The sequence below is a fragment of the Macrotis lagotis genome, chromosome 8 (assembly GCF_037893015.1).
Source record: "Macrotis lagotis isolate mMagLag1 chromosome 8, bilby.v1.9.chrom.fasta, whole genome shotgun sequence".
NCBI lineage: Eukaryota > Metazoa > Chordata > Mammalia > Peramelemorphia > Peramelidae > Macrotis > Macrotis lagotis.
Genome location: NC_133665.1, coordinates 72286388 through 72302452, shown reverse-complemented (window position 1 = coordinate 72302452; position 16065 = coordinate 72286388). Strand labels below are relative to the sequence as shown.

The window sequence follows — 16065 nt, the reverse complement described above, 5'->3', positions numbered from 1 at the left end:
GCAAAAACAAGTTGTCGATGATAGTTATAGTTTCATGTGCAATTATTTTTTCTATTGTTCTGTGTCATAGAATTTTTTTATCCTATAAGTTAAAAAATAAAAATGTTAAAATAGGACTTCAAATAGGATGTGGCATTTTAATTCATTCTTTAAGGAAACCAAAGGATTTTCCATGCAGAGCCTTATCATCTTATAAATAAGGATTTTCATTTATCGAATATGTATACCTAGTGAGACAGTCTGTGCCAAGACACAAGGGTAGGAAATAGATGCCAAAGTTGAGGAAATGACTTGAAAGTAAAATGCTTAAAGGGGAGTAAATATTTTTAAAAGAAATGGAAAAATAAACTGGAGAGAACCTGTTAAGGACTTTAAATACCAGGCTGGTGAATTTTTATTTTTTTCCTTGAGGCAATAGAGAATTTCCAAATTTTTTTCTTTTTTTAACAGAATAGGTATGTAGTCTGATTAGTGGAAATCTGCAGCAATGTGGAGATGTAACTGAAGGATAAAGCAGAGAAAAAAAATGTAGGGGCTATTGTAAGAATTAATAATTATCAATCCATCAGTAATGATCTATTTGGCTCTTACTCTGTGCTAGGCGCTTGTAGATTCAAATTCAGCAAACAAAACAGTTCTTCATTACAAAATTAACAGACTAGGCTATAGAGTAAGGACCTAATGAGTGAAGAGCTTAGGATAAAAATGTATTAGTACTTAGCAACTGGTTTGAATATAGAAGAAGGAGAGAAAAAAGTCAAGGTTTACTCCATGCTTGCTGAGATGAATTAGAAAGAAGAGTAGGAATGTACTCCAGTGGAGAGGAAAATCTAAGTTGTTTAAATATTCAATTCATTTTGGAAAGTATTTTACTTAGGCAGCTTAGCATTGTTTGACCTAATGACACCTTTTGAATAGTATTGTTATTTACACTTTTAACAACAGGCACATTACATGGTGGAGAGAATTTCCCCAAAAACAGCAAAAAAATGATTTCTATTTCATTTGTTCCTTTTAAATAATTTTTCTGTGGTAACCAATAAGCAGTGAAGATGATAAATTTCTAGACAGAAGCAAAAGAAAGTTCTGGATACAAGGACTGCCAAGTTATCTTCAGATAGATGATTATTATTAAAATCATGGAATGGAACCTGTTGAAATCACTTAAGAGAGAACATTTCAAGAGAAGAGAAAATAGTAGGGCAGAGACCTGTGAAGGACATCCATTGTGAAGGGAGAGAAGAGGCAGAAGCAAAGAGAATTAGAGCAATGACAAAGAAACTAAGAGAGGAGAAAGTACCCAAGTGGCCAGTGGTGGGAAAAAAATGACTTTGAAGTTAGCACTGAGAAGAGATCATCTGATTGAGCAAATATGAGAATACTGGGAAAGTTGGAAAGCTCAGTTTCAGTCAAGTTGTAGGATTAGAATTCAGATTTGAAGAGTTTAAGGATTAGGTAGTAAGAAATTCGGCAATGAATTTAAAAGACTTATTCCAGTCTATGGAGGGAAGAAGAGTTATATATTCCATATCCTCAATATATGTCTTTGGGCTTTTCTGGCTTATTTCCAATAAGTAGTCTAAAAGAAATATCCAGAATTCATTTTGTATTAACAATTGTTTAGACCCACAATGGAAATCTTGTTATCTACAAAGAGGCACTATGCTACAGTAGAAACTGCACTGTATTTGGTGGCAAGAAATCACTTTTTAAAAAATTCTACCTCAACTACTTACAAACTTTGTGACCTTGAACAAGTATTCTCTGATAAAAACCTTAGTTTTTTCACTTTTCACTAAAATGAAGGGTTTAGACTAGATAAGTGATATCAAACTCAAAAAAAAAGACTTAGAAAACCACCAATTGACATTTATTTTGTATTTTTCACATATTTTTATTAAACATTTTCCAATTATATTTTAATCTGGTTTGGACTTTGTGTTTGACACAGATGGACTAAATAATTTTCAAGATCCCTTCCATCTGTAATATACATATATATGTATATATAATATGTATATATATATATATATATATATGAGACAACCATATAAGAAGTTCCTTTTGTTGTTTCTATTAATAAAATATTGTTGGATAGATACCATTAGATTCCCAATAGAAATGATTTTGTTAGGACAAGGCTGCAATTTATTGTTTATAGATATTTTTTCCTGACCACATCTTTAGTTGATAGAGAATATTCAGTTCTAATAATCACCATGTTGAACCTTCATTAATCAGTAGGAATTTATAAAATTATTGTGGGAGCTTGGGAAAACTGAGTTTATCTTTGAGGATTTCCAGAAAATGAAGTTTAGGGTGACTTTTTTTCTCTTTTGGTTTTGGCTTTGAATTTGGAAGCACCATTAAGACAGTGATGCTCATTCCCAGAATTCATTGGGAAAATCTGTCTAATGTAAGACAAGCACAGTTGACTTCTTTAATTATAGTAATTTACTTGTGACTCTATCAGTGAAATATAAGAAAGTTAGAAAATAATTCAGTAATAAGGAAAATTCCTGAGGTGATCTAAATAATGAGTTGTCTTCTCTTAATGTAATTCATCTTGTTCTTATGTCCCTTCATGCTTGGGTTGTTTTAGTTAAATATAATACTGTTTAAAAAAAACAGGAAAGACAGAAATAGGATGGAGGGGGAAAAACCTGGTAGTTCACATTCAAATTTAGAATCTCATATTCTGGGTGATAAGTTTCTAATTGTCTCCTCAGTCTGTCTGGCATAGTAATTGGACTCAGCCAGTCAGCTACCCTTTCTCTTTCACAAAGAGGACACTTATCAAAGGATTCTCTATATCACATATTTTGATGCTGAACTATGGGTCATCTTTCAAGTGGCTTCAAAAATTCCCAAGAGGAAAATCAAACCCAAAGGCAGTCTTCCTGCATAGGTTACCTTTGTGCACAGGGTGTCTTTTGAAAAGAAAATGATTGGTTTCTTGAAATTTTTATTTGTAGAATAAACTTTCTTTTTCAATGTAAAAATTGTAAGACAGAGAACATCAAGGGGAAGTGAAATTTGGAAATTTTTTTTATTAAAAAATAAAACCACTTTGTCTGAATTTAAAGATTTAAAAACACTGTTGTAATATATTGGAGAAAGCACTCACAGAGGAATGCTATCAGAAAATCACAGCAAAGCAAGAAACTCAATCTCTTTTCCACCCTAACTCCTATCAGAAAAAGTTTCCTACCTCTAATCTGGAAATCATTACTGAATTATTTTTAAAATGTTTCAAGTTAAGAGGTCATCAGTTCACTAAGGAATCTATCCCTATATCCTATTAGTCATAAACTTGCTTTTTTTCCTCCTGGATTTTCCCCACTCACCTTTTCTTTTACTGCTGTAAGTCAAAATAACAATATATGTTTCAAATATTCTAAAGTGCCTTCAGTGTAGGAAGATCAATCCATAAGAGGTCTTGTCTCTGACTAGTTATTCAACTGAACAATACTAGTGGTACTCAGTACTCATAGACCTTTGGTCTTCCTAAATGTTTTCTAATTGTTAACTAAGTAAAGTACTTAACATCCCTGTGGATAAATTAATTATCTGGGGGGGAAATGAGAGTATCAAACAAAAAATGAGGTCATCAAACTCCTCCACCATGTTCTATGAGAAAATGTAAAGATTGTATAGAAAATCAGAAGGTATGATGAACTAATAAGTTCATCTTATTTGACCCTAAAAATTGATAAAAGTATAGAGGTTTTAAAAAAAAGTTAAGTAAAATTTTAGTTTTGTTTTTAATTTTTATATGCCACCACCTTTTTGATTTGGTTTTCAAATTAAATCTAAATGTGTTTTGTGGAGAATTATGCTTAGAGTAGCTGTACAAACCTCATCATACAGAATTCTAAGTGTTTATCTTCATTAAGCTTTAAAAGTATCCTTCAAGATCAAGGATGATTGAGGATATAAACATAAAAACCCACCATTCCTTAGAATCCTTAGTATGATTTCTTTGGGACTCAGTTTGGTCTCTTCTCTTCTGAGGCCTCAATTTATTCTAGGTCTATCCTGTGCTATGACTTTGAATCTCCACTCTCTAAATTAGTACTTTTGTGAACATGGGCATCTATAATTCCTCATCTGTAAAATAAAGGAATTAAACTAAGTGATCTGTCACATCTCTTCCACCCTTCAATCTCTGTTCTAGGATCTAAGGATACTGTTTGTAGTAGTGTCTCAGAAACTGGGCTAGAAAAGAGTCCCAGCTTTTCAGAGTCAGAATTTCTATTCAGATTCTGTCACTGGAAACCTCTCTGATAATGGGCAGTGCAAATGTAACATCTTTGAACCTCATTTTCTTTTCTTTGAAATTAGAAGGTTGAACTAGTTCACTTCTTTCTGTAATCCCTTTCAGCTCTGATTCTCCTATTCTCTGTTCCTAAAAGGTTAGATAAAACAATTAATTCTCCTTTTCATGCAACTGAAATTCTAGTTAAGTTTTATCCTGGACAGATAATTCATCTTTTTTTGTTCTTCATTTGTTTTGTTTTTGTTTTTGCAAGGCAGTGGGGTTAAGTGACTTGCCCAAGGTCACACCACTAGGAAATTATTAAGTGTCTAAATTCAGATTTTAACTTAGGTCTTCTGACTCCAGGTCTGGTGCTCTATCTACTGTGCCACCTAGTTGCCCCCCAGATGATTAATTTTGATTAAGGAAAATAATAATACAATAATACATACTTTGGCCTATAGTTAGCTTGGGCATCAGGCATTAGAGTCAGGAGGACTCAGTGCTATAAATGGCTAGTGAATACTTAGTCCAGAGTAATTAAAATGGTCTTTTATTAATATATCTTTTCCAAGAAGGACCACTCTCTCTTAAGTGGAGAGGGGCACTGAATCCCAGAAATATGAGATCTTAAATGTACTTTGTAAGGCTGGTTCCTCCTCCTTCATGCCAATCATTGACTGGAGTCACAATCCAATTGATACATTCACCCCCATACGTTCCCCCAACCTTGCTCATTAATACTAATGAGCATAGGGGAGGGAATAGTAATGTCCCTGAACATGTGCAAAGGAGAAGGACTCAGACCCTAGATTAGCTCAGAACTAGGTAGGGCAGATCTGATTTAATCTCAAATTCTGATTAGGTTGAGGCTAAGTCTTTGTCTTACATTCACATACCTGGCCATAGGCAGCAATACAGGCAGACCTCAGTCTTTGTAATGTAAACTAACAATCTCCCTTCACATTCTTGTAGGACACAAACACTTCCAAAGTCCTCACACCAGAGTTCAAATATGACCTTCGACACTTAATTGTTTAGTGACTTTGAGTAAATCACTTAACCTCAAAGTGCCTAAATTCACTCAACTGTAAAATGAAGATAATAAACAAACCGACCTACCAGGGTTGTTGTGGGAACCAAAAGAGATAATAATTATAAAGTACTGTGGCTGGCACACAATTAGCAAGAGATAACTGAATGAAAAGTTTAGTAACATTCTTTAAAGTACAGTCCTTCTTGCTCTATCTAGCTTTACCCTGCCTCCAGCTATTCTCAAATACCCTCCATATGGTCTTCTATACGTATCTATACTTGAGTTTCACCTAGTTCTAAGAGTTCTAATCTGATTTCATGACTTAATCATTTGAATCCATTGGTTCCATTTCTTTCTGGTTCTTTTTTATTTTCAATCAACTCTCTTTATCTACTCCATTCATCTATCTGACTTTTTTTTTAAAGTTTTATACTCATTTCACATAATTGCTGGTAAGAGACAATATAAGTAGAAAATATCAGTCAATATAAACAAGCAGATATCTGATGAATAAAATTTCTAAATCTTTTATCTTGCCTTATTGTACAGTTGTGGGCATCAGGTTAGCATAGCTAAGCCCCATTTCCTTGTTTGCTGTCTCCAAGTTGATTGTCTTTGAGGGACAAGTATACTGAGATATTAGCACATCATCACACCTTGGTTATTAAAGTGGTACTTTATGTGATCATTTGATCTTGGACCATTGTTGATGAACATTTATTAATGTTCATAATTTATTAATTATAAACCCAAATCAAAGCTAAAGAAACTAAGGCTTGGAAATTTTAACTGGTTCATAAAACCAGTAAACTATAAAGCAGGGGAAATTAAGCCCAGATCTTCTCTAAGTTTAATATTCTTGACACAAAATATTCTTTTCCAGCATATAATAGATGTTTAAAATGTTTATTGATTCATTAGTAGTTGTACTTAAATTTTTTTAATTATCCTATATTATCAGTTCTAGAATAACTTTAAAATAAATTCCATATTTACAATAAATTTTATTTGAATGACATTTTTCTCCATGGGTCCACTTTTTGGAAATTGCAAAATGAACACAATTATTATCTAGGGGAAATAGTATTATTTGTCTGTTAATCGCCAATTTTACCTCATCTTCTCCTTAATTGTCATACAAGCTCTTTTTGATTTGACCCTCTTCTAACAAAACAAATTTTGCTTTCAGACCATGTATGCAACCAGCCCTTACTCAGATCCTGTTGTGTCAATGGACCTTGATCCCCAGCCTATGACAGATGAAGAAGAAGGATTGATCTGGGTCGTGGGTCCTGTGCTTGCAGTTGTGTTTATCATTTGCATTGTCATAGCTATCCTCCTCTACAAAAGGTAGGGTTGCCTCATAATTCTATTGAAATGATATTCATTGGTGGGGAAGTGGAGGACATGTAGTTTACTTAATGATTCTTTAATAACTGTTTTAGCCTCATTGCATGATCTACCTTAGTGGAAATATTTCAGGAAACCTCCAGAAATATTTGTTGCATTAATTTCTATATGATGGGAAAGATATAGAATATTCTATACAGAATCTTACATAGTAAGATGTATATTTGTGGGTGTTTTCCTTCAGAAGATCTCACTAACTAGTTTATTGTCTATCATGTCCAATTGACATTCTGCTTTCTTTCCTGACTCATTCATGCTTAACACTTCTAGGCAACATTATTGAACAATGCTTAATTATAAAGGTAAAGATGCATTGTTTATGACTTGTCCACTTTCAGACTCTATTTCATTCTCTTTTTAAAATATAACTATTACCTTGTACTAAATGTTTTCTACATATTACTGACATTTTCCCCCTACATAAATATTTTAAGATGAAAAGAATGGAAAATCTTGGGTTCAAATAGGAAGCTAAAAAATGAATCCTGAGTTTTCCAGGATTTTCTTACCTTTCTATTTATTTATAATCCTACAAAACTTGCTTCTTATCATTTATCCTATGTTTCTCATGAGTAGGAGAAGCATTTTCCATTTTTTCCCATGATTTCAACTTCCATTTCTATATAGGTAATTGCCTATTTGGCTTATCATCACTGATTTTTGCTTTTTTTTTCCAGTTTTTTTTTAACTTATTGCTTTTATATCATCTGTTTCTGGATACCTTTTCCACCCTACTGCCTGGTTACAGTTTGATAGAGAAGAAGGTCATCAATTTCCTCTGTAACTTGATGGAATCTTCCAACTTTGCTATTACCTCCATTATATTTCTCCCACATGCTTCTAGACTTCTGTATCTTCTCCCCTTCTCTTGAATGCCATTAAATCCTATAGTGTCATTCTTTAGAGTAACACTAGAATTATTCATTCCTTCAATCCATCACAAATTCTTCACATTAATCTTTTTTACTCTTGGATCACTTTAAATACCTGTACTTTTATCTGCTTCTCTTATTATCCTCCACTCTGGATGTGCCCGCTGAAATCATTTTCTTTCACCACCATAAAGAATTTCATCTCTGCTTTCATCCAGCCCTTCTAAAACAGATTTAAACCTCTTGACATTGACCTCTGCTCTACTCTTCACTTGCCCATATCTTTTTCATTGTTTTCTCCTCCTCATGCATTCCCTCCATGTATTAGTTCAGCATGTTTCTCCTACTCTATTTTGTAAGTTTTCATTTGTAGTGTTAATCATGTTTCTGAAATAGTCTTACCCTTTTTGTTCTCCCTGCTTGTTTCCTTTTCTTATGAAAACTCCCCTAAAATTATCCCTTTTTCCTAAAGATACTTCCTCAAATTCTCTCAAATGTGAGAAGAGGATGGGGGAAGAAATTAAAGAAGAAAGCTCTTAATTCTCATTCATTATTTGGTCTTGTTATTTCCCTAATGCTTGATTGTATTTCTTTGATTTATGTATCAACTGCCAATACCAGATCATTTTGGGGATAGAGAGTCTTGGAAAAGAAATGAGTGAAGGAAAGAACCCTACTTTAATCAATGCTTTCAAACATTTTCCTTGTTCAAATCCTTCCTTGTGGTATCTAGTAAGAACCAATACTGATCAGTTTTCATATAAAACTTCCTTTCTATTGCATTGCTACCTCTGCTATGTGGGATAATAAACAAACATGAAAATATCCCCAAGACAAATAGTTAGGAGAAAAAGAAAGACCATAGTGTGTAGCTGAGCTCCTGAATGATACTAAAGAACAGGTCAAATTTTTCCATATAAAAAATTTGTGATCTTTCCTATGGTTTCATAGCACTAATCATTGTATGAGAGTTTAATTTGAAAAAAAAAATCAGATTTCTAATTGCTCTCATGGGTTATTTTAATTTAAGTGACCACATTCCAACTCCTATAATAATCAGAGTGAGTCAGTGTTTGCTGACAGTTAAATTTTTACTATATATTGAGGTCAAGTTTTTAGTCTATCTGAAACTAATGAAACATTTTTTCTCTAAATATGATGGTTTCCTCCAATATTATTAACAATAATTCATAGATTTATTAGACTTTGTGGTTCATACAGCATTTTTCTCCTAGTACCCTTGTGAAGTGGGTAGTAGCTATATTAAAATCTTTATTTTATGGATGTTGATGCTGAGTCTCATAGAAGTTGATACTAACCCATGGTCACAAAACTACTGAGATTTAGATTTAGGATTCAAACCTAGGTTCTCTGACTCTGGGCCTGGGGCTCTCTTCTTCAAGTAATCATGATTTCCCAGGGGCACAGAGCACAGCAAAATTTCTTAGATATTTTTCTGGAGTAGACCCAGTCAAATTCATTACCAGATGGTGAGACTAGGCAGTGTTTTTAACCTCTCCCAATTCAACTAGCTAATACACTCAAAGAACACTGTTAATTTTAGAAAGATATAAAGGCATTTCCCCTGAGGGGAAAAAAGAAGAGTGTCTGTGTGTGTGTGTGTGTGTGTGTGTGTGTGTGTGTGTGTATGCATATATATATATATATATATATATATATATATATATATATATATATATATATATGTTTTGTTGCTGGGGGGGAGGTGACACAACTTTCATCTAGTCCTACAAAAAACCTCCTAAGGGTGACTGGTTTATATGTTTCTGTTTTGAAGTATCTACATATTAAAACATAGAGGTATATTTGCAATATATGCATGAGAAGCAATGTAGACATTTCTGTTTTCATACTGAAACACACAATCCCTAACTGAAAATACATTTAACTGGTGGCTTACAAAGTATTTCTGAAGTAGAAATACTTGTCTCAGCAATAAAGATTTGATTTGAAATTACTGACTTGAAATTCAAGTAGGTATAATGATGCCCCTTGGGGTCATTATCATGGAACAGTACGGGAGAAATTTGGCTGAGTCCCATCAGTGGTGCTTTTTAATGACTACACTCTCAGCCAAATGCATTCTTTCAAAAGTCATGGCTGCTTTTGTCAGTTGTCACTCACATCATTATATGGATCATTGGAAATGATTTGCAGTTTTTATTTCTCTAAATACTCTTATAAAGAAGATGATATTGACCCACTATCAACAAGAAGTGAGCTTTAAGTTGCTTTGTCTAATGCCTTGTCTCATCACTTTCTCAAGTCTTCCACCAGCAAATATGTTTTATAACGCTATATTAAGTAAGTGGCATAGTTCATGGACATGTCAGAAAATCACCAAGAAGTATAGTGGTTAAACTACAAAGTTTCAATTTCAAACCACAAATATTAGAAGCAGGCAAGAAAAAAAAAATCTTTAGCCATGAAGGAAAAATCTGAAGTGTGTATACATATTTATTTATGTGTAATTACCATTATAAGACTCAACCCCTGCTATAATTATAAATCTGATAAGTATTACTCCACAATGGTTGAAGGATATTTAATGTGAGAAAAGATTGACTACTATTGATAGTGATGAAAAAATGAATGAAAGGGAAGATTTCAGACCTTTGGACACTCAGTTACTAACAAGGGAAACCTCTAAATAGCAAGAAAATAATAGTAGTAATCATAATTTTAGGGTAAATATGCTCATTCTTATTCTAGTATTTTTATGTGTAATTAAAACAGGAGGGATAAGTAAATAAGATCTTACATTTGGATTCACTGAATATTTTCCAAATTGCAACACTGTTTGTGACCACAGGGAAATTAATATTTCTTTTTATTCATTAAATAGATTTATAAAACATCCCCTACCCACCTTCTAGAAATATTTTGTTCTTAGTGTTTTGAGATTCTTGGATGGAAATGCTGTTTTAATATTAAGTTTACACAATAAAATTTTCTTTGTAATTCCCTCAGATAGAACCTTGATTTTTTTCTAACTGGTATTTTGCCAAGACATTGGCCTCATACATACAGTTTACTTTCATATTATAAACTTAAATTCCCTTAAAGTTTCCACAGACAAGTATTGCAAGATACACTAAATATGGGGGCATAAGTAACTGTAATGGGCCTGATCTCCAAGGAAGAGAGAATGAACAAATCACTTTTTGAGAGGTGCTGATTCTTAGGAAGACAAGCATCATTTTGAGACAATAGAAAAAATAGACCATTAATGATATTACACCATTCAGAAGGAATTGATTGACCTTCATAAGTGGTCAGCTGACTTTTCTCATTGATCTATATAATGCTTTTGTAATAATGTATGCAATTGCATGCTGCTTGTGCAGTAATGGGTAGAGATGCTCTCCTATTATAGACAGCTCTTTAAGAATCTGAAGATAAAATGTTTTAATAGCTATGGTAGATTTGTCAAATTTCCTATTCTACATATTTATCCAAAGGAAATAAGCATTAATTTAATTGAAATAATGGAACTTCCCAAACCTGTTGACCATGTCACAATTTAGGTACATATAATCTCTTGAAGTATACATTTCTCTTTCTATTGACTTTGACTCCATTCTTTATTATGCTAAATTGAGAAATCATATTGTATATATGATGTGCCTCCTACAATAGAATACACATATTAATTAATGTTTATAACAGACCTTTCTTCACTGTATAAAGTTATAGGCAGCTTAGAGTACATTTAGCCTAGTATCTGGTACAGTGTAAGTTCTCAATAAATACCAGTTGACTAACTGACATGTTAAGACAGGTGGAGGTTTTACAAGTACAAAATAAATGTAAATAAAAAATAAATGTAAGCACATGACAGCATGTTAAGATCTAAGAATATATCTGCCCTGTCAGTTTCTAGAATTAAAATGCTTTTCATGATTAGCACAGCTATATAGATGGTCATGCATCATAGATTTATAATAATGTGTATTATACTTTATAGAACTGAAAAATATATTTAATCCTTTATTAGAAAAAGATTTATGATTACCTAAGTTGTCTAGTGATATTTGAAGAAATCATTTCTGTTACTTTATGACTTAGTAGATATAGTACCATTGTGCAAACTTTTCCTGTAGTTTAATTCAACTTCTAGAAATTTGATATCACTAAAGAAATAATGTATCCACTTAACCAAGACATTTTTATTTATATGCACAAATCTGTTATATGGGATTTTACTATATCCACATTAGATACATTAGTCTTTATTCCCCCAGCATGTAGCACATTTAGAAAAAATCAAATTATATATCTAACATCAGCCACCTCCTGGGATATAATTGATTGTGGCATTATTTTGTAGGCGACGGCCAAAAGAGAGTGTGACATTAATACAAAAATGTTTTCTTCAACAGCAAAAGACTCTCATTCGAACATAACCTTGTGTCCTCCATTTATTCCATGATTAGAAAGCATTCAATGTTTTTATAAGCTGTCATTTGCTAATTTGTGTAAGTTGCATGTCCTCACTATAGAACACCATTTCTTGGATCTCTGGTTGTCATGGTTACTCCTTTTGCCATTGGCCAACTAACATTTAGCCTTTTTTTCTCCTCCTTGCTGCATTAAAATGGAGCAGTAAACCTGACAGGTGAGAAGTAAAGAATGAATTCCATTTCCTTCCAGTAAGAAAGAGGAAAAGGGAAAGTAGTAGCCTGGCATGATGGGTGACAATGATGGTGGTGATAACTTCAAAGATATTGTTGGACCAGAGGATTATGGGCAGATTCACATCAAATCTCAGGCACTTTGAAAAGCTTCTAATATAATTGCTAGCTTTTATATGGTGCTTTAAGTTTTGCAAATTGCTTCTAATATGGGAGAGTTAAGTAAATAAGGAAGAATTTGAAGTGTTTTATTCTCACAATGTAAAAGGAAGAAACTCATTTAATTTTTTCTTTTCCTTTTAGATGACAAGTTATTTCATAATCACTCATTAGTCAGGCAATAAAGGAGCATTTGCGTGTGCTTAAAAGTTTCTTTAAAATGGGAGCATAGTCTATTACATAGTTCTTTTTTCTATTGGAGGTCAGGCTCAAAATTCTGAATGGTTACATATGAATATAAGAATAGTCTCATTTTTTTTCATCCTTCTAAAACTTGATTCTGTCCTGTTCCTGGAACACAGGGACCCATCAACTTTTTAAATGCATGACCCAGTTTTGTCCACTATTCTTCAATCCAAAGTTTGCTGAATTGTTGTCTTTCACAGTTTAACATTGAATGAAGACTAATAAGATTTTTGATTTGGAAAAGATCTAATTCAGCTTTTCATATAGGAATGAGTTCTTTGGTGTGTATCCTCTCACCATTGATGTACACTATAAACTTCTCATGCATAGGAGATAGTTATTATGAATTATTGTGACAAGAAAGATTTGGTAAACAATTGGTAGTCACCCCTGGGATGAAGAACTACCTCCAACCCAACGGGACAAATCCATAAATGACAAATGTTCTCATTCTCAGCTCACACTTGAAGCCTTTTCAATTTAGGAGACCTGTGCAGAACTCATTCTCTGTTGCCAATGAGTTTTGAGAACTGGGAATCATTACTGTACTGAACTGAAGAAAAAAAAAGTAGGAATTTAATATAAGAAGGGCCTTCTTTTGCACAATGCAGTTTTTTTCCTGAATACATATAGTGATGGATACTATAGCTCACTAGAATCAGGGTCCTTCAAGGTCTTATCTCCTGTCTTCTCCATTTTATACAGGTAGAAAGGAAAATCCAGAAGAGTAAGCAACTTGTACAATTACACAGTTAGTGACAATGTCAGAGCATTTTCTCCTATCCATTGATTATAAACTCCATGGCATTTCCTCTTGCTACCTCTGCAAGGCTGATGAACTCTTTTTATGTTTTTAGAGCTATACCTTGCATTATTACTTTCATAAGCAGCAGGTTATTTTTTTCTGTCAGTAACTCATTAGGCCAAAGGTTCTCAAATATTTTTGTTGTTCAGTCATTTTCAGTTGTGTCCAACTCTTCATGACTTCATTTGAGGTTTTCTTGGTATACATACTGGGGTGACTTGCCATTTCCTTCCCGAGTTCATTTTATAGATAAGGAAACTAAGGCAAGCAGGTCTTAGTGACTTGTCTAGTATCACACAGATAGTAAATGTCTGAGGTCAAATTTGAACTTGATTAAGATGAGTCTTCTTGTTTCCAAGTCTAGTGTTCTATCCACTTCTATTCACTCTGCCATCTAGCAGCTATATAATACCTGGTTATAGTTTTCTTACTTTGCTTTTGCCTGAAAGAACTTGAAGATAGCCTATTTCAAATCTAACATTTATTTTTTTAGATCAGGAAACTGAAACTCAGGGACTTCTCTAAACTTAAATAGTTATAGTGTGGCAGGACTTGGAACTAGAACTTCTAATTATTATGTTTTAACATTGAAACTTGGAACCATGACATAATTTAGCATCAGCAGAAATGGTTGAAAAAAAGGTAGAATAATCCTTGCTTTGCCTGCTCTCCTAAAATGTCATTGCTAGACGTATCTTACACAGAGATATTCCCCAAGAAAGGATGAGCACATCTAATAATTCTTGTTTTTGGTTTACAAAGCACTTTATTTAACAACAAACTATGAGACAGGTATTATAATTGTTTGTTAACCTCATCTTATCAGTGAGAAAGAAATATGATAAATAACGTGAGCAAATAACATGCACATGGTCCCAGGCAGTTAATATTTGAACTAAGACTCAAACTCAGTTCTTCTACCTCCAAGTCTGATCTTCTTTTCGCTAAACAACATGGTCTCTTTTGTACCAGAATGCAAACTCTTTGTGTAGTTATTGTATTGTTTATGCAAAATTCAGACATCAGATAAAATTCCAATTTTTAAAATGACCATACCTTGAATTTTTCCATGATGGAATTTGAGAATGAGGTCACCTCTAAGTCAGCCAAAGAGATTTTTCTATTCCTGTCCATCTTCTTTCTATTTTATTCTTTTTATTCTGTTTTATGCTTTAAAGAAAACAATTTCCATTTCAAAAGTCCATAGTAATATTACATTGTGACCACTATTACTAGTGAAGAATTATATCCATAAAGCTTTAGAATCTTCATAATTTATCTTAAAAATTCATTTTACATTTAGAAAACACAAAAATTTTTTGATTATATAAAAAAGAAATGCACAAGAGATCTCCAGTGAGGTGCTATGTCTGCAGTGCTTTGCAAACTTTAAAGTCCTATATTAATATCAGTTGTTGTTTGTTTTTGTTGTTGTTGTTGTTAAATGAGTTTGCATTATAGCATACGTATGCTTAGAAGTAATGGGATAAGCATAAATAGAACTGTTCTAATTGACTTGAATTAATATATAGAAAACATGTTAAGTACCAACTGTCCCTAAGGAACTTACATTCCATGGGGAAAAATGTATGCAACTATAAGTAAATAAAACACATACACATAGCAGAGAAAAATGAAAACAAAATCCAGACAGAAAGAGGTCTGACTGGATCAAATGACATAATCAAAGGAAGCTAAATGTTTAGTTTATGGGATTCATTTTTACTTGAGATTCTGCCAAATGAAATACCTATAATTAGGTTAGACTATATGTAATGGGACAAAAAAATTATGGAGGGTAGAATTCAAATGTTGGACCCATACTCCAGTGAGTTGACCACATCTAGAATTTCCATAAAGGACTGATTTTTCCTTGACTACTTGGTCTACCATGAGTAGTTTACATTAACAACAGGAGAAGATTTCTATCCTTCCAGAGTCCAGGAGAATTAGATTATTTCTAGATTACTTTAAAAAATGAAGATAATATAAAGGAAAGCTAGGTATTGTACTGTCCTTTCCCGGAATTCGGTGTCATGCTGTAGGCCTGAGAGAGAAAAGGCAATTTCTTTTGCAACAAATCAATTTAAAGTAAAATTCCTTCAAACTTGTAGCAAATTTGCATATTTTGTAAGTGAGACTAACTTACCCTTAAGTAATAAAATCACAGAGTACTGGAACTGAAAGAGATAGGTAAAGACTGTTCCAAATCAACCATTTATTTTACAGATAAGGAAAATAAGACTGAGCGAAATTAACTGATTTGCCTAAATCTCCTAGTGAACTCCAAACAGAACTGAGATTTGGAGCCCATATCTTGTTCTTTTATTACCATGCCATGCTACCTCTTAATTTTATTAATGTGATTTGGATTCAGACTCTCATCTGTAAAATACTCTTAGACTTATCTAGTTGTTTAAATGTCATCATCAGATACATTCCTATGGTATGGGATCTGGCCAAACTGAAAAACCTGAAGTCAATCATCCTTTCCTTCTTTCCATTGTGTTCTTTCCTACATCATTTCTTTCTCTTTTTCCTCATCCCTTTCTATCTAATTTACCCTTTCTAACCCACCCTCAATCCCCTTATGAAATAAAGTTACCAGTAGCTTCTATCACTTT

At 33.0% G+C, this 16065-nt stretch overlaps 1 protein-coding gene across 4 annotated transcripts in view; it reads left to right on the top strand.

Moving 5' to 3' along the window:
- The window catches only part of PTPRD (protein tyrosine phosphatase receptor type D), a 604004-nt gene that overhangs the window by 439978 nt on the left and 147961 nt on the right, over positions 1-16065 (top strand). For all 4 annotated transcript variants that reach the window (XM_074197507.1, XM_074197506.1, XM_074197505.1 and 1 more), the window contains one exon: positions 6484-6644. In XM_074197507.1, the coding sequence (XP_074053608.1) occupies positions 6484-6644 (161 nt within the window). The remainder of the gene's footprint in view (positions 1-6483; positions 6645-16065) is intronic.